At 47.1% G+C, this 24846-nt stretch overlaps 1 protein-coding gene across 2 annotated transcripts in view; it reads right to left on the bottom strand.

The window, feature by feature from the left end:
- The window catches only part of ABCC8 (ATP binding cassette subfamily C member 8), a 1425084-nt gene that overhangs the window by 262019 nt on the left and 1138219 nt on the right, over positions 1 to 24846 (bottom strand). For both annotated transcript variants that reach the window (XM_085648067.1, XM_085648068.1), the window contains one exon: positions 4842 to 4934. In XM_085648067.1, coding sequence (XP_085504193.1) covers positions 4842 to 4934 — 93 coding nt within the window. The remainder of the gene's footprint in view (positions 1 to 4841; positions 4935 to 24846) is intronic.

The raw sequence follows: 24846 nt of genomic DNA, 5'->3' as shown, positions 1-24846 counted from the left end.
AGTCTCGGACGGGCTCAAACGGGCCCGTCTTGGCCCGGTCTTCACCCAGGCGTCATCCGCGCGCGTCCTGCATTGTGTAACTGGATCCGGATTAAATGAGGTGGTGCAGGGGCCGGGCAAAAAGTACAACCTTCCGGTAGCCCAGGCAGGGGCTCTCCATAAAGTGCAGGGTGCAGAGCAGCAGTCTCAATCCGTTGCGGCGCGGTCTCCCACTTCCCGTGACCGATTCCGGGTTAAATGAGGTGGTGCAGGGGCCGGGCAAAAAGTACAACCTTCCGGTAGCCCGGGCAGGGGCTCTCCATAAAGTGCAGGGTGCAGAGCAGTAGTCTCAATCCGTTGCAGAGCGGTCTTCCACTTCCCGTGACTGACTCCGGGTTAAATGAGGTGGTGCAGGGGCCGGGAAAAAAGTACAACCTTCCGGTGGCCTAGGCAGGGGCCCTCCATAAAGTGCAGGGTGCACAGCAGCAGTCTCAATCTTTTGCGGCGAGAAGGTCAATATTGGCTCCTTTCAAATACAGATATTCTAAGTGCCACTTTCTCATACATTAACCTTATGAGGAACTGTGACTTAGCACCGTAGAGGAACATTGCCAACCAACAACTGTGTCATTACCAACAACATTGCCAAAGGACCCTGTCCTGGGTAGACAGCTATAAATCTGAAAAAAGTTACCAAGATTGTTGTTCGGTTCACAGCTCTGTGATATTTTCTCATCTGAATCTTGCAGAGGTACCTTACCCAATCTGGACCAGTTTTCTATAGTTGTCTATGTTGCAGTCCATCCTTTATTGGTTGTTGGAGTCAAAACTGGACCAACTCCTGGTAGCCTTAAGTTCCGAGGGTGGAAGGGAAGCGAGAAATTATACTCGAGATTGAGAGAGGAGGACGTTTGCTTCCTAGCAGGTATGATTAATCATGCTGATGTAAACTAAGAACAGTTCGTTTTCAAGAAGGAAAGGTTGTTTTCATTCGAAGCTGGGTGCAAGGGGAAGCTTAAACGAGGGAATGTGTTGTGTGTTATAAGATGAGGATGATTAAAAGAGTGGAGAATAAGGGAAGGAGTAGATGGGGAGCGCAAGAAACCGAGGTAAAAAGTAAGATAATCCGTTATTGAATAACAGGTAGTCACTTATGTTACTATCTAAGAGCGGGGTCAGGAAAAGGAAAAACATGCATTTTTTTCAAACTAATTATTTAGACTAAGTTAATAACGCAACTTCAAGCATGAGATATTATTGGTGTATTTGATATTCTGTGATGGCATAGTAATGTGTGTAAATGTTATTTTCAGTTGTCCCTGACCAAGGGCCCTCAGAGGCCCGAAATGCATTGGATTTTAATAAACTGCGATGGAAGAATTTGCCTTTAGTCGTGTTCTTGGAATGAGGTTCGGATGGCCCAACATGAGCATCAGAAATATGAAAAAAGGCTTTTTGCGTGCATAGAGATTTATAGTATGCTAAAGAGAATATACAGAGAATGTAAGGAATTAAATCACGTTTTGAAAAACTTGACAAGAGGAACATGAGATGAACATTCTTCTGCAAATGCAATTTAGAAAAAAGAAGGCAGTGCCAGCGGCTAGGGGCAGATGGCTGCCCCGACAAAGTTGTTGTTAGCCTTAGGTTCTAGCCAAACCCCTTTGATTATTGAGGTGGCCAAGACTTCAGTGTTAAGGTTATGAGTGAAAGATGTAAATGGCTATTCCCAGTAATGTAACAAGTTGTGGAGTCGGGTTTGACTGGTTCCATGGGGAGCAGGGTCAAGACTGATTTGCATATGTCTGGGTCCTGACAGTGGCAGCATGGTGAGCAAAACAACTATCAATTCAACCCAGATCTGTGACTGGGGCTAAATGTTTGACAATGTTCAGCATTCTGTTCATCATCCTTTTGTGTTGCCATAGTCTCCTAAAGTGGGAAGGGTTTTCCCAGACCTTGGTCCTGTGCTCGCTATGCCACTAAATTCAAGCTAGCCTGGCTGATGAGGGGTGATACCCCGAAACTAGGCCCAGGATGCTTGTTTTGTGATCCAAAGAGTACCTGGCCTGGCAGTTCAGGCTGGACAGTTCCCATGGGGAGCAGGGTCAAGACTGATTTGCATATGGCTGGGTTCAAAATGGGGTGGCATGGTGAGCAAAAAATTATGGATTTAACCCAGATTTGTGATTGGGGGTGAATGTTTGACAATGTTCAGCATTCCGTCCATCATCTTTTTGTGCTGCTTTAGTCACCCTAAATGGGAAGGGTATGTCCAGATGTGGGTCCCATGCTCTCTATGCTACTAGATTTAAGCTAGCCTGGCTGATGAGGGGTGATACCTCGAAACCAGTCCCATGATGCTTGGTTTCTCGTACAAGGAGGACCAGGCTTGGCAGTTCGGGCTGGACCGTTCCCATGAGGAGCAGGGTCAAGACTGATTTCCATATGGTTGGGTCTAAACTGGGGTGGCATGGTGAGACAAAAGATGGATTTAACTCAGATCTGTGACTGTGAGTGAATATTTGACAATTTCAGCATTCCATCCATGATTTTTTGGCATTTCTATAATCGCCCTTGGTTGGAAGGGTATGCTCAGATGTGGGTCCCATGCCAGCTATGACACTGGATTTAAGCTAAGCTGGCTGATGAGGGTTGATACCCTGAAACCGGTCCCAGGATGCTTGTTTTCCGGTACAGGGAGGACCTGGCCTGGCAGTTCGGGCTGGGCTGTTCTTATGGGGAGCATGGTCAAGGCTTATTTGGACATGGCTGGGTCCAAACTAGGGTACAATGGTGAGCCAGAACAGATGGATTCAACCCCTCCAACTCTCTCCTAACACCAGGAACAAACGTTTACCAGTTTAAAGAGCTCTCTGTTCACAAAACTATAGAAGTTTAGTGTTTAAAAAGCTGCCTGCTGTGCTGCCTTGTAGCATTCATGCAGCCCAGCAGGATTTAATGAGAGGTGAATAGGTGTCACATCACCTGAAGCCAAGATCATTAGCAGGTTGCTCCTGGGTCTCATCACAAGAGGAGGGGAAAAAATATTTTTTTTGTGTAGTCCTCCTCTGACCATAACCTGGCCCAGGCCAAAACATAGTCCTGTTTCTATTTCTATGGCTGTGTTCCGGTTTTTCATTCAGGAAATCTGGGCACCCTATATACGTCTGTCATAAAACAAGATACCAACCCTCTTTTTTGATGATGCATGCATCTTATTTGTGAGGGAATAAAATGTTTAAATACAATTGAGACACCAGAGGTTGGCCATTATTGCTTTGTGTGATTCAAGGAAAATACAATTTATGATGTGAAAATAATTGAGCATCAACATATATGAATAACTACTACTTGCATAACACTGTACACATAGTCAGTGCAGTAGAAAGAACTGCATAGAAGCACTGTGGCACGAGGTGCACAACTGAATTTTACATCATTTTTCTAGTCACCAGTTGTTCAATTTCTATATTAATCCAATTACAAGTATGATTTATCAAGATGTGGTGAACAAGCTGAACAGGGAGACCAGAGTTAATGATTCTCGATGGTACAGCCACACTTCAATCTGCCTCTTGTGAGTTAATCATTGAATGGGGATCAACCATGCGGACCCATGGACTTATTTATGAGAGAAATGCATCCCTTTTCCTTCCCACCATGTAAAGTGGTACATGCATGACGCAGGGCTCTCAAATTGATTTATGAAGCAACACAAAGCCACCCTGTATGGCTTTGAGTGGCCTCGTGAATCATGAGTAAGGCACAGCGCAAATCGCTGAGTCACCTTACTCTGTGCCCGGTAGGCATTCCATAGGCGTTGCAATGGGTTTTCCCCCACAACATAGATGGAATTTGACGCTGACCCAGGTTTGCAAAGTCAAGTAAACCTGGGGAAGTGCCAAATTTGTACGCCTCCTGAGGTGAGGCGCAACAAGGAGGAATACGTTTATTTCTCCTAGTTTTTTACTCTTTCTATGTGTGCTGCATTATGCAGCACACATAGAAGAACGAAAACGCCTAAATGGATTGTTTTTGTGCAGGAAAGTGCCCCTTCTGGTATAAAAGCAACCCTGCAAACATTGGAGACACCCTTGTACCATGGTGAAGGGTGCCTAAACTGGCACTAGGCTTATGAATCGGCGCCAGCGCAGGGAGAAAGGACAGGAATGCACCCTATTGCTTAAATACTGTGCATTCCTGCCCTTTCACTTTGGCGTAGGGCAGCGCTGCAATATGCCTGCTGCTTTGCCCTACCCCAAAATCCCTTAAATGAGGCCCTCCGTTTTTCCAAGGCAAATTGTGCAGGGCATTCCCTTTTCTATGAAGATTAGTGCCCCCACGTACCACCTGCTCTAAGAAGATGATAAATGGGAGTCAGAAAGGGCCGGTGTGGGGCAAGGGGACAAAGAAGGCTGGGGACTGGCAGAGAGGAGTGTTACATGCTCTCCCTGTGCCATACCATGAGAGGGGGGGGGGAGGGGGCAGGGCCCGGGGTTTGGGGAATGACTGTGCATGCAACCTTCAGACACAGTGATCCTGCATCCAGGGAATCTGAGTATGGGAAGAGCAGGCAAGTTATATTTGGGAGGATCATTCTCCCACCAAAGGATACTGCTCCACTCAGTTTGTAATTGGGTCTTATAGATTGCAGTGCAGCGTCTCAGTGCGCTGTTTCAATGTTCATTTACAAACTAAGCTGAGCGCATGTAAGTCTTTAATGATTACAGATAGCTCCAATTTAAAATAGTCACATTACACCACTCATAATATGGCACATTCTTGTCAAAACATACTTGGTGATTGTTTTTTAATGCACCATCTTCATCGATGCGAACATAATAAAGACATTTAAGTACCTGAAGGCTCGTATAGTGGTTAGACCTTCCATCGTCTCTGAAAAATGAGAAAGCAGGGGGAGCTGGGTGCTGTCATCCAACTGTTGCAAATCCCTACATTATAAAGAAATCACAAAATGGTTATTTTTCTAGTTATTACGGGCGAATCGAAAAGTACTTAAATGTTGCACGTGTACACGTTCACCCTGGTGACGAAGGAGGCATGCAGGGTAACGTCACCGACATGCCATGCATCAAAGCACAGACTACTGTGCTGCAGACATGAGAGAGCTCAAGAGTCTGTAATTACACGAAAAACACAACTTACGACCAGTCTTCCGCCTGGGACACATGCTGTTTTAATACAAGGATAAAACGCTGATAACAATTCTTTCTGACTTCATGACTCGAACAGACTTCAATTATGGTATAAAACTGATTCAAGAAAGACTTTAAGTTTGCTTATGTTATAATTTGACCTGTGCACTTTAAGCAGAAGGACAGTGACTTACAAACACACATTTTGGTGAGTGTTAACTGAATTTCCGAAGTTGTACTATTCACCCCTAGCTCCTGAAATTGTAGATTGTGTATATTCACGAGGTTTACCAGTCAATGCCATCTAATTCAGGATACGTGTCAAGGCATATCACCTGCTTACAGTACACTATGATATAGGTATTTGCGAAATACAAATCTACTAATGGAATCTGGAGCTTGGCGCGCGCGTGTGTGTGTGTGCGTGCGTGCGTGCGTGAGAGAGACAGAGAGTGAGAGAAGGGGGTGGGGGGATCGGGGTTGTCCAGAGTAGACTTGAAACGGGCCCTGCTTTATCTTCAGCCGGCACGGTCTCGCTTTGAGCACACACTGCCCCAGAATTGGAAAAAGCTCCATAAACCTGTAATTCAGCATATGCCAATGTCTGCCAGCCAGCAGGGGACTATGCATGCTGCATGGCTTTCATGTGCTTGTCTACTACTGGGGGATGTAGGGTTCAAGGCACCGTGATGGGGGCTGCCAAGGGACAGGGCGCATCAAAGGAAGGATGCTTAAGGGCACAACAAATGTGAAAGCGGTGGAGTTAAAGTGAAGGGGACGGGGAACTGCAGTGCTTAATTTGTAAAATATTAAGTACCAGGGCTCTGAACATGAGGCTACTGCAGCTTGCACTACCTATCGCCCCAGTCAACGCTGCCAAAACAACTACTAATATCTCTCTCTTGCATGTAAATGCAACAGTTTAGATTATTCCAGGTCCCTAACGCTAAAGGAATGGCTGGGGAGACAGGTATTAGTATTTTTAATGTATATTGTTTTCCTAAACAACTGTTATGCTGCTCATCTTTAAATTACATGAGCAGCGCCACCTTGTGGCAGACTGCCCTAAGTGTGGTGTTGACAATTAGGTACCGGTGCCGAGCACCGGAAACCAATTAAGTGCAGGTGCTCAGCACCGGAAAGCTCTGGCTCAAATTAAGCACTGGCGGAACTGCCAAGGAGGAGTCAGGGTTGGGTACACATGAGAACATCCCACATTCACGTTTTTTTGGTTGTAGGGCTTGACCTTTAAAGGAAGTAGAAATATGCATTTAAATGGAAACAATAAATAAAGCAAGCAAATTTTCTAATAATGATTATGGAACTCGTAATAAAGACTTTCAATAAAACCATCATACCTTACACTTTGTGCGCTGCAAGCCCTGCTAACTAGTACCAGGCGCAGAAGCCTGATCCCCAAACTATACTTCGCGGCGCAGACAGAGAGACCAAGGACCCCAGATGAAGTGCTGGAGAACTGAAATAAAGACTTCGACCGGCCAATGGAATTGGTTGATTGGGAATTTTGCTGCACACAGACGAGCATGCTCACAACCAATTGCAACCTGCGTATTATACATTGCAAGTATTTGCACTAAATGTACTCCACACCTGTTGAGTTATGAAAATATGGCCTGAGGAGGGATGCAAACTGGGTACTATGTGGGGTGCCGGATGCAGATTTCCTACATCTGGCCTGGCTGTGTACTTCTGTCAGGAGATTCTGAACACAGCTCACAGGAACTCTGGCAGACTTCGTGTTATATCCGGTAGACTGTAGTCCTGGAATGTGCTTACTGTGTCTGGTCAAGCGTTTGCAGCCGGCTAATCACATGTTTGTGCCAGTGGCCTTACTGTTGACAAAGTGGAGAGTTGCTCTGCATAGGGATAAACGAGCAGTACTCACCAAGCGACAATGGCTCTTTGATCTGGCCTCCTGCAGGGACCAATTGGAACTTTTCACGGAAAAACTATCATGGCCTTTGAGACCTAAAGACATTTGGGCTCCACACACTGCAAACCTACTGTGTGTTGCTGCTCCTGAGGCGGAAGCCGGGAGCGAAGCTCTGGGACAATTTTAATACTTTTTTGTGTCACCCATTAACTTGTTGTTTTTAAAAAAAAAACTCACTCACTTGCCACATACTGGGGTTGAAAGCAGCTGATTTGGAGCTGCTGGTAGACCGCCAGGGACCGTTGTTTGGCGCCAGCACCAGCGCGCTGATACCGAGGCCACGCCCACTTGCAGGCCACGCCCCCTGCACACTCCCTTCTTAAGACGCCACCTGAAGGCGCCAGGTAACTGTGTGTTGCTGCTCCTGAGGCGGAAGCCGGGAGCGAAGCTCTGGGACAATTTTAATACTTTTTTGTGTCACCCATTAACTTGTTGTTTTTAAAAAAAAACTCACTCACTTGCCACATACTGGGGTTGAAAGCAGCTGATTTGGAGCTGCTGGTAGACCGCCAGGGACCGTTGTTTGGCGCCAGCACCAGCGCGCTGATACCGAGGCCACGCCCACTTGCAGGCCACGCCCCCTGCACACTCCCTTCTTAAGACGCCACCTGAAGGCGCCAGGTAACTGTGTGTTGCTGCTCCTGAGGCGGAAGCCCGGAGCGAAGCTCTGGGACAATTTTAATACTTTTTTGTATCACCCATTAACTTGTTGTTTTTAAAAAAAAAACTCACTCACTTGCCACATACTGGGGTTGAAAGCAGCTGATTTGGAGCTGCTGGTAGACCGCCAGGGACCGTTGTTTGGCGCCAGCACCAGCGCGCTGATACCGAGGCCACGCCCACTTGCAGGCCACGCCCCCTGCACACTCCCTTCTTAAGACGCCACCTGAAGGCGCCAGGTAACTGTGTGTTGCTGCTCCTGAGGCGGAAGCCGGGAGCGAAGCTCTGGGACAATTTTAATACTTTTTTGTGTCACCCATTAACTTGTTGTTTTTAAAAAAAAAACTCACTCACTTGCCACATACTGGGGTTGAAAGCAGCTGATTTGGAGCTGCTGGTAGACCGCCAGGGACCGTTGTTTGGCGCCAGCACCAGCGCGCTGATACCGAGGCCACGTCCACTTGCAGGCCACGCCCCCTGCACACTCCCTTCTTAAGACGCCACCTGAAGGCGCCAGGTAACTGTGTGTTGCTGCTCCTGAGGCGGAAGCCGGGAGCGAAGCTCTGGGACAATTTTAATACTTTTTTGTGTCACCCATTAACTTGTTGTTTTTAAAAAAAAACTCACTCACTTGCCACATACTGGGGTTGAAAGCAGCTGATTTGGAGCTGCTGGTAGACCGCCACGGACCGTTGTTTGGCGCCAGCACCAGCGCGCTGATACCGAGGCCACGCCCACTTGCAGGCCACGCCCCCTGCACACTCCCTTCTTAAGACGCCACCTGAAGGCGCCAGGTAACTGTGTGTTGCTGCTCCTGAGGCGGAAGCCGGGAGCGAAGCTCTGGGACAATTTTAATACTTTTTTGTGTCACCCATTAACTTGTTGTTTTTAAAAAAAAACTCACTCACTTGCCACATACTGGGGTTGAAAGCAGCTGATTTGGAGCTGCTGGTAGACCGCCACGGACCGTTGTTTGGCGCCAGCACCAGCGCGCTGATACCGAGGCCACGCCCACTTGCAGGCTACACCCCTCCCCCCCCCCGGAAGCAGTATAAATTATGTGCATGACCAGGACGCGCAGCGGACGAGCGCAGCGGGCGCGACGAATGCGCGCCGAAGGCGCGCTTAAGGCAAGCCCGTCTGCGCCCGTCCGCGCACGCACGGGCCTAGGGCCATACCCCCTGCCTGACGGACCCACCAAGAGGGTGAGCTACTCTGGTCGAGACCTTTTGTCCCTTAGACCCACCAAAAGCCCCCAATGTAACTATCTTCATGACTCAGGTGGAAGCTTCACGAGCTGTGTCATCTGCTCCCCGGCCAAATTACACCTGGCGCAAGGGCCCCGGACTCACTCCGGCCTGAAGCTAGCAGTACTAAACTTCAGGTCGCTCCCCATGCATGCCCTGCTCATCAATCATCTTCTTGAGGACCATGAACTGGACATTCTGTTCTTAACAGAAACTTGGCTGACACCGCACTCTGACTCAGATGTAGTTATAGCCTTACCCCCGGGATTCCTCATCCAATCCCAACCTCGGCCCCGTGGCAGAGGAGGTGGCTTGGCTATTCTGCACCGGGAACATCTATCATGCAGAATCAGCGATGCCTACATCAAGGACTCAGAGAGCTGCCATTTTTACATCTGTGTTTCCCCAGTTACCTCACTAACAGGCATCCTGGTTTATCGCCCCCCGGGCCATTTTGGCCCATTCGCTAGTGCCCTCCTAGACTCCATATCAGCCCTAGCCCCATCTGCCTCAAACTTTACTGTGCTAGGGGACCTCAATATACATTTTGATGACCCCCTAGACACAGGGGCTGCCGACCTGATGCAAGATCTAGCAGCTTATGGTCTCTAACTAGCTAACACCGGTGCCACCCATATTAAGGGCCACCTACTAGATCCAGTCTTCTCCAATATTCAGACCCTTTCGGCCAAAAGTGTATGCCCTCTTCCTTGGACAGACCACTTCCTGGTTCCGCTCGTTTTATCAGGAGAACTTAGGAAGCCTCTTAAACCTACCACCTACACCCGAGACAGGGCTTGGTCCAGACTCCCTATCAAGGACTGGGCCAATGCTCTTGAATTATCAACCCCCTGCCCCTCCAGGAACCCGATCATAGCCGATATTAACTTCAGAAAATGGATCTCGGACTCTCTTGACTCCATCATTCCTATGAAAAACCGGGAAGACAAAAGCGGAAAGTTAGGGTCAGCCCCTTGGTACAATACAGAACTGAGAGTTCTCCGCAAAGCCTGCAAAAAAGCCGAGCGACTATGGAGGAAGGACTGGCGTCACTCCGATAAAGAGGCTTATCGGAAGACTGTTAGAACCTACAAAGCAGCTTTGAAAACTGCTAAAGCCTTTCACTTTGACGAAAGAATAAAGAATGCCTCCAATTCCGCCAGAGAATCCCACCTCATAGTCAAAGAACTCCTTAAGATCCCTCAGCCCCCCTCAATGTCCAACACCTCCCCGGACAGGAGCAAAAAACTCGCCACATTCTTCGACTCTAAAATTACCACTATCCTCGACTCACTTCCGCAGTCGAGTCAGCCAACATGTCGGGACCCTGTCCCGTCTACTATCGGCCCCGTAAATACCCCTGGCCCGTCTCTGAAGGCTTTTAGAGCAGTCACGCTGGATGACGTCGAAACGACTCTGGCCAAAATGAAAAGTGGCTCCCCCCTCGATCCCGCTCCTATAAGATTCCTCAAACAAGTTGCCCCGGTAATTGCTCCTCTTATCACAGATCTGATCAATACCTCACTGGCCCAAGGTACAGTTCCCCCTAGCTGGAAGGGAGCGGTAGTTAAAGCCCTGTTAAAGAAACCCCAACTAGATCCATCAAACCTAGCGAATTATAGACCAATCTCGCTGCTTCCCGGCATTAGCAAAATTGCAGAGAAACTGGTCAATGCGCAGCTATCCCAGTTCCTAGAATCTAACCATCTGCTCCGCCAGTCCCAAACGGGGTTCCGCCCAGGCCAGGGCACGGACACCGCCCTCCTCGCTGTCATAGAGGAAGCAAGGTGCATTTTGGATTCGGGAGGATCAGTGGCAGTGATCCTCCTGGACCTCAGTGCTGCCTTTGACACGGTGGATCACCGTGTCTTGCTCCAGCGGCTGGCTGAGGCGGGACTCGGGGGTACAGCGCTGGCCTGGCTGGAGTCTTTTCTTTCGGGCCGCTCCTTTCAGGTCTGGGATGGCTGTTCACGATCTGACCCTCTTCCTCTGGTAAACGGGGTTCCTCAGGGCTCCTCCTTGAGCCCTACCCTTTTTAATGCCTATATGGCTCCATTGGAAGAGGTAGTTGCCCCTTTTGATTTCAAGATCGTTAGCTACGCGGACGACACGCAACTGGTCGTCTCTTTATCTCACCTAGACCAACATCCAGACAGCCTTCTGCACTGCCTCCAGAAGATCCATCACTGGATGTGCGAATCCTCGCTCAAGCTAAATGGGTCCAAGACAGAGGTCATGCTGATGGGAAAAAAATGGACATCCATTCCACCATCTGTCTGGCCCGACTCCCTGGGCGAGGTTCCCACCCCAAAGAAGGAACTCAAGAGCCTAGGGGTCTGGCTTGAACCAGACCTCACCTTGAAAACACAGGCCACTAAAACCGCCGGCACCTGTTTTGGACTTATGCGGTCGGTCCGCAAGATTCTCCCCCTCCTTCCCCCCCTTTCCAGGAAGCTACTGATCCAAGGACTGGTTTTGGCCCGCCTGGACTATAGTAACGCTCTCTACCTGGGAGCCCCGGAATCTACCCTGGGAAAGTTGCAACAAACTCAAAACGTGGCCGCTCGACTGCTGCTTGGTCTCCCCTCTAGGTCTTCTGCAAAACCTGCCCTTAAAACACTCCACTGGCTACCAGTGCGGGAGAGAATAGAGTTCAAGGCTATGTGTATCGCCCATAAGCTCATGAACGGACAAGGCCCAGCCATTCTTAAAGAAATGGTCACCCCGTATAAAGCTTTGAGATCCCTAAGGTCGGACAATGAACATCTGGCGAACGTCCCTAAGTTTAGGAGATCACGTACCGGAGGCCGTCGCTTCTCTGTTAAAGCTGCCACTCGGTGGAACCAGCTCCCCCGCAGATTGCGAATGGAATCCTCCTATTTGGCCTTCCGCAAACAACTTAAAACGCTGCTATTCCCCAATTAGTGAGTCCAACTCCACCCTCCCCCCTTCTGAGCCATCCTACAGTTCACAGCGCGGGGATGCCTTCGGGTCACCAGGCGCTCTACAAATCCTTAATAATAATAATAATAATAATAACCTGTTGACAGCCCCGGAGGAGTCTCAGAGGGTGGTGTGTCATGGGTGATGGAATTACCTGGTATGAGGTTTAGATGTCTGACGTGTAACAATGGTATTGATTGTTGATATATGGTAACAATGGTATATCATAGTTAACAAGGGGGAGACCCTGGACCTTATTATCTCAAAATCAGACACAATTTCCCTAGAATCTATTAGCCCTTGTGACTGGTCAGACCACTATCACATCAAATTCCTCATCAATCTAAAGGCAATACCTAAGCATGTACAACCAAAGAAAATAAAACAATAGAAAAGGGATCTTCATAATATAAACCAAAATGATCTAGCTACCCTATGCGATAATACCTTGATCGCACAGAGCAACATGGAGGATGTCAATGAGCTCACTGACTACTACAACACTTCCATAATGAAAGTCATGGATTCCATTGCGCCTCTGCATCAGAAAAACATATCAAATAAAAACTCAAAATCATGGTTCAATGACAACTTGAACACAGAAAGACGTAATCTTAGAACAGCAGAAAGAGCCTGGAGATCATCTCCATCCCTAGAATTGCAAAAAAGCCTAAGAAGAACGAGGAATACTTACAATAGAAGAATAAGACAAGAGAAAGCTAATTTCTTTAGAATACAACTCGACCAAGCCAGAAATAGGCCAAAAAAACTATTTGAAATAGTCAAGCAGCAATCACGTAACACATACAACACAACAGTCTCCAGAACCAGCCACATGCCAAAGTGCGGAGAAATGTCCACCTTCTTCAAAGAAAAAACTTCAAAGATAGAAAACAAACTTCAACTAGAAAAGGGCCTACTACCAACTACCTCTTGCAATCTCTCATATACCTCCCAGATCACGGAAGGGGATGAAACACCCTGGCCTCCCTCAAAAAACAATGTCTCCTGGAACACCTTCTCTCCCATCAACGAACACGACATGTACAACATTCTCTCCTCCTTAAACTCATCTAACCACTTCAAAGACCCGCTACCTCCTCGCATACTCAAGAAAATCAAATCCTGTGTTATCCCTCTATGGACCAAGATTGTAAATGGATCACTATGGCAAGGCACTATCCCTGACTGCCTAAAAGTAGGTCAAATAGCTCCCATTTAAAAAAAAACTACAATAGACTGCTCTGTTCCTAACAACTACCGACCCATCTCCAACATTTCTACCCTGGCAAAGCTCTTAGAGAAATGTATACAGAGTCAACTATGCAACCACATAATCAAATATCAACTCCTCGACCAACACCAATCAGGATTTTGTCAAGATCACAGCACTGAATCTGCACTTACTCATATAGTGAATGACATACTAAAAATGTTGGATCAAAATGAATCATGCCTCCTGATATTGCTTGATTTATCGGCTGCCTTTGATACGGTCAAACATGATAATCTATTGAGATTACTGGAACAAAGGATGGGTCTATCAGGGGTCGTACTTCAATGGTTCGCTTCCCTCCTCCAAAACATATCTAAGCCCCATGCGATCACACTCGGCGTTCCTCAAGGCTCTGCTCTTTCTCCCATTCTATTTAACCTATCCCTTGAACCACTGGCTTACCTCCTAAAATCTTCCAATATCCAATACCACTTGTACGCTGATGACATTCAGCTGCATCTCAAAATCGCCTCCCCAGAGGACATCATATCTCTCAATTCCATCTTACAAAACACACACCTGTGGCTTACGGTTAACCATCTCAAACTCAACGCTGCCAAAACCGAATTTCTTCTCATCTCCCCACCAAAACACAGCCCAAACAACAAAGCTATTAAAGGAGCGAATGATAAGCTAAGCATCCTGCGGAAACTTAAACCCTATCTACCACAAGAAGACCTAAAACAAATGGTGCAAGCCCTAGTATTACCCAGACTGGATAATGGTACTGTAACACTATGAGGCCTACCTCGATACAAACTGGCCCCTCTAAGAGCATCCCTCAAAGCGGCAGCCAGACTGGTCCTTGGAACAAAACGAAACAAACACATATCACTGGATCTAAAAGCATTAAACTGGCTACCATATGAGGCAAGGCTCCAGCTGAAGATTGCCTGCATGACGCATAAGGCGTTACACTTCAATACCCCCAGTTACTTGGCTCAAAAGCTGGAAAAATCAGGGGGCAACAGAAACTGACGAAGCTCGCTCACCATGCTGCTGAAACCCCAACGTATTCACAAAAAGAAAACGAGTGCCAGAGCATTCTCGGCTATTGCACCCAAGATATGGAACTCGGTACCACCGGATGTTCGCCTAATATCCTCTACCTCCTCCTTCAAAAAAGAAGCCAAATCTTTACTACTGAAGAAGTTTTTACCTTAAGACAATATACCGATCTCACTGATATTGTATAGTCAGTAAACTCCCAGGGGGCTTATCCCCTACTATTACTCTCTTTATTCTAGACAAATCTGTGTTAAACTAATATACTTTATGTTTTGTTTGATTCGTGTTTTTCTCAGACCAAATGCTACACTAGTACCTATCATGTAAAGCGCTTTGATACCCACTAGGGTCACGTTTGCACTATACAAACCTTTATAAATAAATACATCTGATCCGTTCAAGTATATGTGTCATTGGTGAGAGCAATGCTGTTGTATTTTTGCTTGTTTCTTGAAAAAGGTAAGTATAAAAAGAAAGAAATAAATGAAAAAGAAAAATAGGAAAACCATGATATAAATGTATCAAACAAAATTACGTATCTAATGGCCTTATTTAGAGTTTGGAGGAATGCGGTACACTCACAAGAATGCAGCAAATGTCCATTCTCAATACCCTGAATAAGGCTCATGGGACATCTGCTGCTTTTTGTTAGATATACCATATCCCCAAAACTCTAAATAGGACCCTACGTACCTCAAAGTACTGTAAATGTATGGCTGATATTAATGAATTAAAATAGTCTATTAATAACAGATGATAATTCAATGTTTTGTCTCTGTCCAGTGAGGCAGTGGAAGAGACATCCAGAGTTTTGTATGCATTTTGCGAAAGTAAGACTCAAAACAAACTGTTTACTAAGTGTGGCATCTGGAAGCTCAATGTTGATCTTAAACCTTTGACTAGTGACAGCAAGGGTCGAACTGAGACTAAAAAAAAGTCTGAGTGGCAAAATAAAAGCGACCCCTATTAGCAGAACAGCTAGCTAAAAAAGTGGCCCACGTTTGCAAATGAGATCAGTTATGAACTTGTAAAGACACGCTGTATGGATATTTTGCAAGATATGGGTGTATGCATGCATTTGTTGCAAGCTGTGCTTGTAGTAAAAAATCAACAAAAAAAACATCCCATCTAGCTTTAAAACAGACCCACAAGCTGCTAAAAAACACAGCACACACACTGATCTGTAGGACAAGCCCATCAGGCACTGCCTGATTGCCCTATAAGCAATTCCGACCCTGGTGTCAGCATTTTGGTTTATTCCATGGCCTTATTAACGAATCCGGCATCATTTGACCGAAGAACAAGGTGATGGAAATTAACTGAGGTGTAAAACCCTTTTAAACAGTGCCTTATTGGTTTTTGGAAGACTGTCAAAATCAAATTGCCATACTCCCTTCTAGACATCACCAGCATCTGTATCAAACTGCAAAAAATGTTGCATAACAATATATACTGTTAAAATTACAGATTGAGAGGGGAGGTGAAACCCTACTCAACCAACAACCACAGTTCATGTCAGGGTGAAGTCACAAGCACACCCCAAATTAACCTGTGCTTAACCCTCTGATAGCTTGGCACAAAAGCAGTCAGGCTTAACATAGAGGCAAAGTGTAAACTATTGGTGTTGTACTTCAAGCAGTAATAAAGTGAGAACAACAATACACAAAATAATCTCACACCAATTTAAACAATAGTCAAGTCAAGAAAACTTTATTTCGGCTATCAGCCATAAAAGTTCATAAATCACAATATTACAAAACAGTAGATATAATAAAATGGTGCAACAATAAAAATGTAGATACGAGGACATATAAACAAACACGTTGGCCAAGGCAACAAAAGGAAAAAACACTGTATTTGAGAGGTATAACACAAGATATACCTTAGCGTGATAGTAGTCGTCTTCTCATTAACCACATTGAAAATAAAAATTTGGCTATCACAGTAACAAATAAGGGGGATGGGTCATACTTCAACAGCCTAAACAGATCTCTATAATTCCTGGCCCCCGTGTTTTTAGCGAGCTGGATGATCCATTTTTGACGGGGGGTTGAGTAGGCTGTACAAAAAAACATGACATGGACCTCTGACTCTTCTTCTACACCGCACCCAGGACAGGAGTGTCTGCTAGATCCAACCCACTTGTTTGTTCTTGAAAAAAGAGGGAGAGAACCATGCCTAAATTGCATGAATAATTTCTTAGCGATTCTCGGGTGAATCAAATCTAATGCGGGCTCAAAACTATAGCCATTTTTCACCTGAAGAAATGCCGAGGTCAAATTGGTTCTATTCGTGGACCGTAGGACCTGTATCAGATTGAATTCCTCCAGGGTTTTAGCCAGTGACTTTTTTGAAAGGTTAGGGCATGACTCCTCTGGTGTAAGCCAAAGGTCTTCTCTCCCTATTGCCCTAAGGGATTTTTTCACAAAGGCTAGCCACGGAATAGCGCCAGCCTTAGGGATCAACAGGATAGATTTCAATTCCTCCCGAAAACTAGCAAGTTCGGGAGTACTCCATAGTCGTCGCCAGTACATGACCGGTCGTGATGCAACCAGGTCCGCAATTGGGTGTATACCCAGATCCATCCTGAGCGGCTGCATAGGGGTACTCGTGGGTAGTGCCAATAATTATCTAGTAAAATGGTTTTCCGACTTGGTTAAAATCGGGACTGTGTTGTGGCCCCATAGTTCAGCACCGTAAGTCACAACCCCCCTCGCCTGGACCTTGTATATCTCCACTAATGGGCTAATTAGCTTTAGTGGGCTATTTTTGTGCATCTTTATGATTCCCCCAGTTATCTGTGCGAATTTTAAATTTACTTTTGAAATCTGGGGGCCCCAATTCATTTTGTTGTTAAGTGTTAAGCCCAGGTAGTCGAATATGTTCACCCGTTCTAAATGCAGACCGTCCAGTTTTGGCGTGGGGCGGTTTATAGTGTCCGCGTGGAGAACCATGTATTTGGTCTTGTTCACATTTATGATCAGGTTCCTTTTCCTGCAGTATAGGGCGAATCCATCCAGGATTCTTTCCATTCCCATAGGGGTCCTGGACAGAAGCAGGGTGTCGTCTGCAAACATTAGTGCAGGTATTTTCCTGCCCGCCAACCTGGGTGCGTCTATATCTCTTAGGGCCAGAAGGTGCTCGACCAACCCATTTAAAAAGAGAGAAAAGAGGGTTGGCGCTAGTACGCAACCCTGCCTCACTCCCTTCTCTACACGGAATGGAGACGTAAGTTCTCCATTTAGGCCGAACCTGACTCTGGCAAAGGTGTCTTTGTGTAGGCGCTCTAATAGATCGCATAGATAGGAGGGCACACCCATCTCTTTTAACAGCCCCCACAGCTGACGGCGATCCACCATATCGAAGGCAGACTTCAGGTCTACAAACGTGAGATAAAGACTGCCTCCTTCTAAAATAATGGATTTCCAGTGGATCATCTGTAATCTAAACAGGTGATCCACTGTTGACATTTTGGCTCTAAAGCCCGCCTGCAGAGGTGTTAGAATATTGAAGTCATCCATCCATGCTTGGAGTCTCCCTAGTAGAATACGCGCAAAGATCTTCTGGGCCACGTCAATTAAACTAATCGGCCTATAGTTTGCCGGATCAAGGGGGGAACCCTTTTTATGAATTGGTATGATCTCGACACCAGCCCATGTCGATGGTAACGGCATTCCAGCCAATATTGCATTAAAGAGACCATAAAGGTAAGGAACCCAGATGTCCGGCTCGCTCTTATATAGGTCACCTGGGATCCTGTCTAAGCCTGGAGCTTTGTTTGGGAGGACTTTGCTAAGAGCCAGTTTAACTTCAGCTAGCGTGCACTTATGGGCCACCCCCTGGTTTTGTAGTATATATACATTAGGGAGGGGAGAAGAATAATCTACTTCTATTGTCTTGAAGGCATAGAGATCTTCAAAATGACGACGCCAGGTTTCTTCCCCAATATTAGGTTGAACTGCTTGCTGGGAGCCTGATGATCCGGTTTTCACCAAGTTCCAAAATGACCTCGAGTCCCTGTTCTTCAGTGCAGAAGAAATCTCCTCCCATCTATTTAGTTCCCATTCTTTTTTTGCTTCTTCAGTAACTTTCTTATGGAATGCCCTCGCTTCCTTGATTAGTGGCTTATTACCCTTTTTAAGAGTTGTTAAAAGCACTAGCTTTGCTTCCCTGCAGGTCTTGTTATACCAGGTATTTTTCCCCTTCGCGGGAGCCGATTTTCTCCTAGTTTCCCGATGGAAATGGGTCTCTAGGATGCCACAAAGTTCTGTGTGAGTTAATCCTATCAAGTCCTGATCTGGGGGACCCTCTCCCAAGGCAGCTTCGCCCAGAAATGTCTCCAGAAGGGGACAGTTCTCACTATACATGAGACTAAGCTCCCTCTGGGATTGGGTGATCTTTTCCCATCTGACTCTTCGAGCGCCACAGATTGTGACCAGGGCCTTTTGGGGGATTGAATTATTGCCGGGATGAGGGCTGTTACTAAAGCCCTCCATAGTTACAACGATGGGGTTATGGTCACTTTCACATCGTTGCTTTACATGAAAGTCCAGAATCCTAGACCACAGTCCCACACTAAGCATTATATAGTCGATAATGGTGGCTTGTCCATTCCTTTCAAAAGTAAAGTTACCAGGATTATCTGCCGGAAACCTTCCATTGCAGGCCCTTAGAGAAAAGGTAAGAGTTATGGAAGTAAGTTGGAGGACCAGAGGTGTCCAAGCCCTCGTGGTATAGGTGTTACATAGGGGAATTGCCCACGCTTGGTCCTCTTCCTGTGATACTGAGCTGGTCAACCCATTCAGGTGTTCATAATGGCAGTTAAAATCGCCGCCAATTATGCAATGATCTGGGTTAATAGATGAGCTCAAGAATTTCTCTAGGCAAGTAAGAGTGCAAGACACTTGGCCGTAATTCACTGGGCGAGAATAGATATTAATCAGGCTCAGCTCGTGGTTGTCCCGGAAAGTCATGGCTAAGCACATAATGTCGAGTGAGTCAGTGATAACTTTCCTGATTGCGCATCCCAAGTGTGTTCGCACCCAGATGGTCAGCCCTCCTGATGGCCTCCCCCTTTTAGCCCTCACTGCCGGTTCCCAGTAGGTGACATACCCTAGGCGGTGATAGGGCTTCAATGCCCATGTTTCCTGGAATAGGCAGAGGTCGTGTTCATCAATAAATTCCCCCCAGTCCGCAGAATCTAACAGGGAGGGTAATCCCGCCACATTCCATGATAAGATTTTTAACCCCTCTATATGGTTAGTAGAGTGTATAACAGAATTTAGGTGTTGGGAGGTAAAATTATTTCCAGGTTGGGTATTAGAGTTTCCCCTGATGTTATCGATTAGCCTCAAATTTGTCGGAAGCCCGTGGAGCGGCAAATTGCTGGGAAAGGTATCGGAGTGGGTGTCAGTTAACTCTGGGTTCGGTATCTCCGCTGACTTCGCCCTTGGTTGCTGGAATATCCCTTTTATACTGCTTACATCTGAAACTGGGCTCAGGGTCGGTGCAGGGAGATAGCTAGCTCCCCCCCCCCTATTCTCGCGGGATTCCCATCCCTCCGGGATGACCCACAGTCGTATCCCAAGCTAGCCTGAGGATGGGGAGAGGCATGCCAACTCACCCGGGCGTACATCTCCGCCTGCGTTGAGTCACTGGGCCCAGTGTCAAAAGCCGGCAACAGTCAATCAACGCAGTCCAGCAGGCTAAACCTGTTATAACATGGTATGTTAAAGCGTGGATCATAAGAATCTGCCTCTGGGATTCCTTTGTGACCTAGACCTGTACCACCTGTTGCCCCGTACAATTTCGCTGAGCCCAACCTGTGATTAAATGCTCCCAGGGGATAGAAGTGTGATAGGAAGGAAGTTTGGATTCCATCAGCCCTTTCAAACCTCTCCCACATGTTTAACCACCATTTTGTCCCTAAAATTTACAACAATGCAATCTCCCCTTATAGATTTCACACACCGTCCTACCCATGAGACTCTACGCACCATCAAAATCTCCCCATTTAGTTTAGGTGGAAGGGGTCTATTTTTGTTCAGCCAATGGATTACCTTATTCTTCAAAGACAGATAAGATTCATCTCTATCGGGGGGGAGTTCAGGAATGCCTGTTAGGACCACAACATATGGGCTACAGTCTGGGGGCAAATCAATTCTTTGGAGATTCCTAAGACTTGGGGGAGTATTTTTACTGGGAATAGTGGGGGGTGGGGGTGTGGGTTGCTGTGGAGGGCGAGCCAAACGGCCGGTGTCACCTAAGGCTTGAACCTGTTGTGGGGAATAGGAACGGCAATCCTGCCATCATGGTTGGTTGATACATCCCTTTCAATTGGGGGTGAGTTACAGGGGAAGGAATGATCGACACCTGACTCACTTGATCTAATGGTAGATAGTGGAGCGGGTTGATGACAGGGTGCCTTCTGGGCTGAATGGGCGATTACCACCGGGTTAGAATTGATGGTGTTGGCTATCATTGCTATTTTGTCTTCTAGTAGAGATAGCCGGTTGGAAAGGGGGGACAGGCTCCCAGCAATTATGGATGCCATTGTTTCCCAAAAAGCATCATTAATTATGCCCCGCGTATCCTCCTCACCTATGGATATAGGGATAGGGGGGAACTCGGGGGCCCGGGTAGGGCCTCTAGGAGAATCAATTTCCTTGGTAGAGATTTTAGAATCTGTATTTGTACATGACGTGTTTTTTTGTTTTTTCTTGGAAGGACATCTAATAGGGGCCCCTTCACGTTTCTTCCCCTTTGTAGCTGGTAACTTCGCCCCGGAGCACTTACTTCTTACACTACGGTCCGACATGGACCTTGTTGTGGCACACTTAAAAAAGGGAACTGATGGAAGGGGCTCGGAGGATGATGGGTGAGGCTCTATAGACCTAGTAGCAGAGGCATTGGGTGGGATGGGGCCAGCAGAAGGAACTAACTCTGTTGTCAAATGCTCGTCTGGTGGGCCGTCTGGGTGCAGGATCGAGGAGTTATCAGGAGAGGGTACTTACATAATGCCTCCCAGTGAAGAGCGTTTTCCTGGTAGGGGGCCCATGGATAACCTGCGTTCAGTAGCAGCAATCTCGTAGGCTAGAACATTGCTTGCACGAGTAATGAAATTGTCCAAGGTCCCCACAACATTGCACCCCTTGGGAGCCAGCCTCGTGGACCCGGTAGCCATAATGTGTTTACCTCGAAAGGGACTGGTTAGATGGAATGCCCAGCCCAGCCTCAAACAGTCTCGAACGGGCTCAAACGGGCCCGCCCTTGGCCCGGGTTTCGCCCCGGGGTGCGCCCCGCTACGCGGAACTGGGCGTGCCTTAAGTAGGCGAGTGAGGGGGGTGGAGCCGGGAAGAGGACCCAGGTGCGTCAAGCAATGATCCGGCAAAGCACACTGGTCCTCGCAGTCCCAACAGCAGTTACAGCCCCGTAGCGGAGTCGCACCTTCACTTGTGTCAAGACGGCACCTCCAAAGGAAACAAAATAATTAAAAGGATTAAGAACCAAAGTCCTCGCCTACGAGCGGCACCCCATTAAAAGGATTAAGAACCAAAGTCCTCGCTTACGAGCGGCACCCAATAGGCTAAAATTAAAATAAATTCTCAGACCTGGACAAAGACCCAAGTTCAGGTCAACTCTGAGTGAGCACGGGCCAGATACAGGGATCAAGTTAGGCCAGCTGAATTTAGGGGCTCATTACGATCGCCACAGCTGAGTCGGCGTTGGAGACCGTTGCGCCATCATAACGAGAAATACCCCTGCCATATTATGATGGTGGGGGGTATCGCGGCGGACACAAAGTCCGTCAGCCGCTTTTCCACCGGTTGGCAATCATTCCGATTGCTGGCCGGGCGGTGCTGGGCCAGTAATATGGTGGCGGTGCCTCAGCCATATTACAATGTGGATGGTTTACAGGCCCTTCCATGGTGGCAATGCCACCATGGAAGGGCTGGCGGGGATTGGCTTTGGGGACCCATTGCAGGCCCCCGAGGGGGTGGGGGTGCACTTGGTGGGTACCCATGGTACCCCCCTGCAGTTCCCTGCACCAAGTGCCTGCCATGTGGTGCAGGGAAATGCCAGGCATGCGATTTTGAAATCGCGGCGGGAGCTGCTGTAAGCAGCACCCACCTCAATGTTACAATGCGGAATGCGACTGCCAGGGTGGCGGTCGCATCCTAATTTGTGGTGCAGGACTGCCGCATGTCTGGCGGCTGGTACCAACACCACGAGAATGGCGGGTGGACTCAGGTCCGCCCGCCATCTTATTAGGCCCCAAAGTACCTTGATTACTGCTTTGAGGTGCATTGCAAGAGCCTGTGTCGAGAATGCTCTGCGCAGCGGCAGTTTCGAGGAGGTCTAGGGATGCTATTGATGAGAGGATTGCAATGCAAAGTCTGACATCAAGGATTTGTTACACAGCGGTAGTTGCATGGGAGCTGCGATGCAACATTCTGAGTCATCATCGTTAAGGATGTTTTCAAAGAGGGGATTGCAATTTGAAGGCCTGGAACGAGGCTACATTGCACAATGGCGGTTCTAAGGAGACTGCAGACTGTGTTATGTTATGTTAATAGTATATAAAGCACTTGTTTACTCCAACAGAGTTTCCCCGCGCTAGGAATTGTCCTTGCCATTCATCAGAGATTACAACAGGCTGACCATTATCATTCCATGGCTGTGGATTGCATGAAAAAACACGTTTTAACTCCTTATGAAACCGCACTTCAGAGGGCTGCATCCTCAGATCCAAAGGAAGAAGATTCCACATTTTAGCCGCCAGCAGACCAAAAGATCTACCATCTAAGTGAGCTCTGTGGACTTTAGAAATCATCACATTCACTGTGCCTGCTGATCTAAGATTCCTTCCAGACTGGTGAGGTTTAATCAAAGGGAACAGTTAGAGTGGGCCTTTGCTATTTAGGATTCTATAACAGAAACATAAGGTTTTAAAAGCCACTCTGTCCTGCATGGGGAGCCAATGTAGCTTTACTAGGGCAGAGCCCAAAGCGGAGCACCTCAGAATTCTTAGCAGGTGTTCTGCACCCTCTGCAACATTTTTTTCTGCCTTGGGAAACCGCAAGATACTGAACATTACAGTAATCCATGCAAGATACTATCAACGCTCGGATAACTGTTTTCTTTGCTAATTCTGGCAATAATTCTAGGATTTTTCAAAGCATCCTTAAGATGCCAAAGCAGGTGCCAGCTAATGTAGACATCTGGTGGTCAAAGGTCAGAGCCGTGTCAAACCACAACCCCAGATTTTTACTTTAGGTTTGGGTCAGGGACCTGTCCTAATTCGGGGACCACCACACCGAGAACCAAATGGACGGTTGCTTCCCCTTAACACAAGGATGTCTATTTTTCCATCGTTTAATTGCAAACAGCTGGAAGTCATCCATTTAGCAAGACCAACCAGGCATGCTCTAAACTTAGGTGCCGCCTCTGCTGCGTCCTGGGTAAACGTGACAATTAGCTGAGTGTCATCAGCATATGATACCATCTATACCCCATGAAACTCCACAACATCTGCCTGTGGGTGCATATACACATTAAACAGAGTTGGGCTCAGAGCCAACCCCTGAGGCACTCCTTGCCACAAGGGCGCACCTCAGATTTGTAGGTTTGCTGGATGACCTGAAACAATCTATCTTGTAAGAAATTAGTAATCCAGTCAAGCGCAACTCTCCTCACTCCAAGTTCCCATAGGCGTTCTAAAAGAAGGCCATGGGAAATTGTATCAAACGCGACACTTAAATCCAACAGGATCAAGGCCGCTTTCTTGCCCTCATTTGCAGTCATTCTCAGCGATTCCGATGCCAGCAGAAGAGCTGATTTGGTACCATAAATGGGTCTAAATCCTAATTGAGTCTCATGTAGCAAATTATTTCCTTCTAGGTACTTAGTTAACTGAAGGTTAAAAAATTGTCTCTGCCAACTTTGCAATGAGAGGAAGTAAAGAAACAGGTCTTGAATTTTCTGGGAGGGTGGGGTCCAATTATGTTTTTTTAAGTAACAGGACCACCATTGCATGTTTCCAGTCCTGTGGGACTATACCAGTGGTAAATGAAAGATAGAGAAGACTGCAAACAGCAGGGGCTATGACATTTCCTCCTTGTAACAACATTTTAAAGGGCATAGGGCTTTGGGGGAGTCAGATTTCGCAGCAGAAAGAAGACCACGATTCACCATCAGTGTTATGATTTGAACTAACTAAACAGTAAAGTGTATTCTGATTCTGATTCTATAGTCTGTGAGCTTAGTTCTGCATTTGGGATGTGTCGTACAGTGGCGTTTCCAAAGCGTAGCTATGGGGAGATGCATCACGCTGAGTCAGTTCTGCCAACCTAAACACAGCTGGGTTAGCAGAGCATCTTCAGGCCCACATCCAAGTTTCCAGGACTGGGGTGGCACCACTTTGGGGGTAGGTCAAACAGCAGACAGAGTCCAGGTGCTGAGTTCATGCTTTTTGGAGTCTTTTCTATCCCCGAGGCTCTGATCAGGAGGCCAGTCAGCTAGCCTTTGGTGTTATTCTGGTGGTCCTGGGTTCAAGATGAAGGTCCAGATCCTTCCTGAATTGAGTCAGCGACGGGGAATGACTGAGGTGGAAGGGCAGGC

This window comes from Triturus cristatus, chromosome 3_2, assembly GCF_964204655.1.
Source record: "Triturus cristatus chromosome 3_2, aTriCri1.1, whole genome shotgun sequence".
NCBI classification, from domain to species: Eukaryota; Metazoa; Chordata; class Amphibia; order Caudata; family Salamandridae; genus Triturus; species Triturus cristatus.
This window is presented reverse-complemented; position numbering and strand designations above follow the sequence as displayed.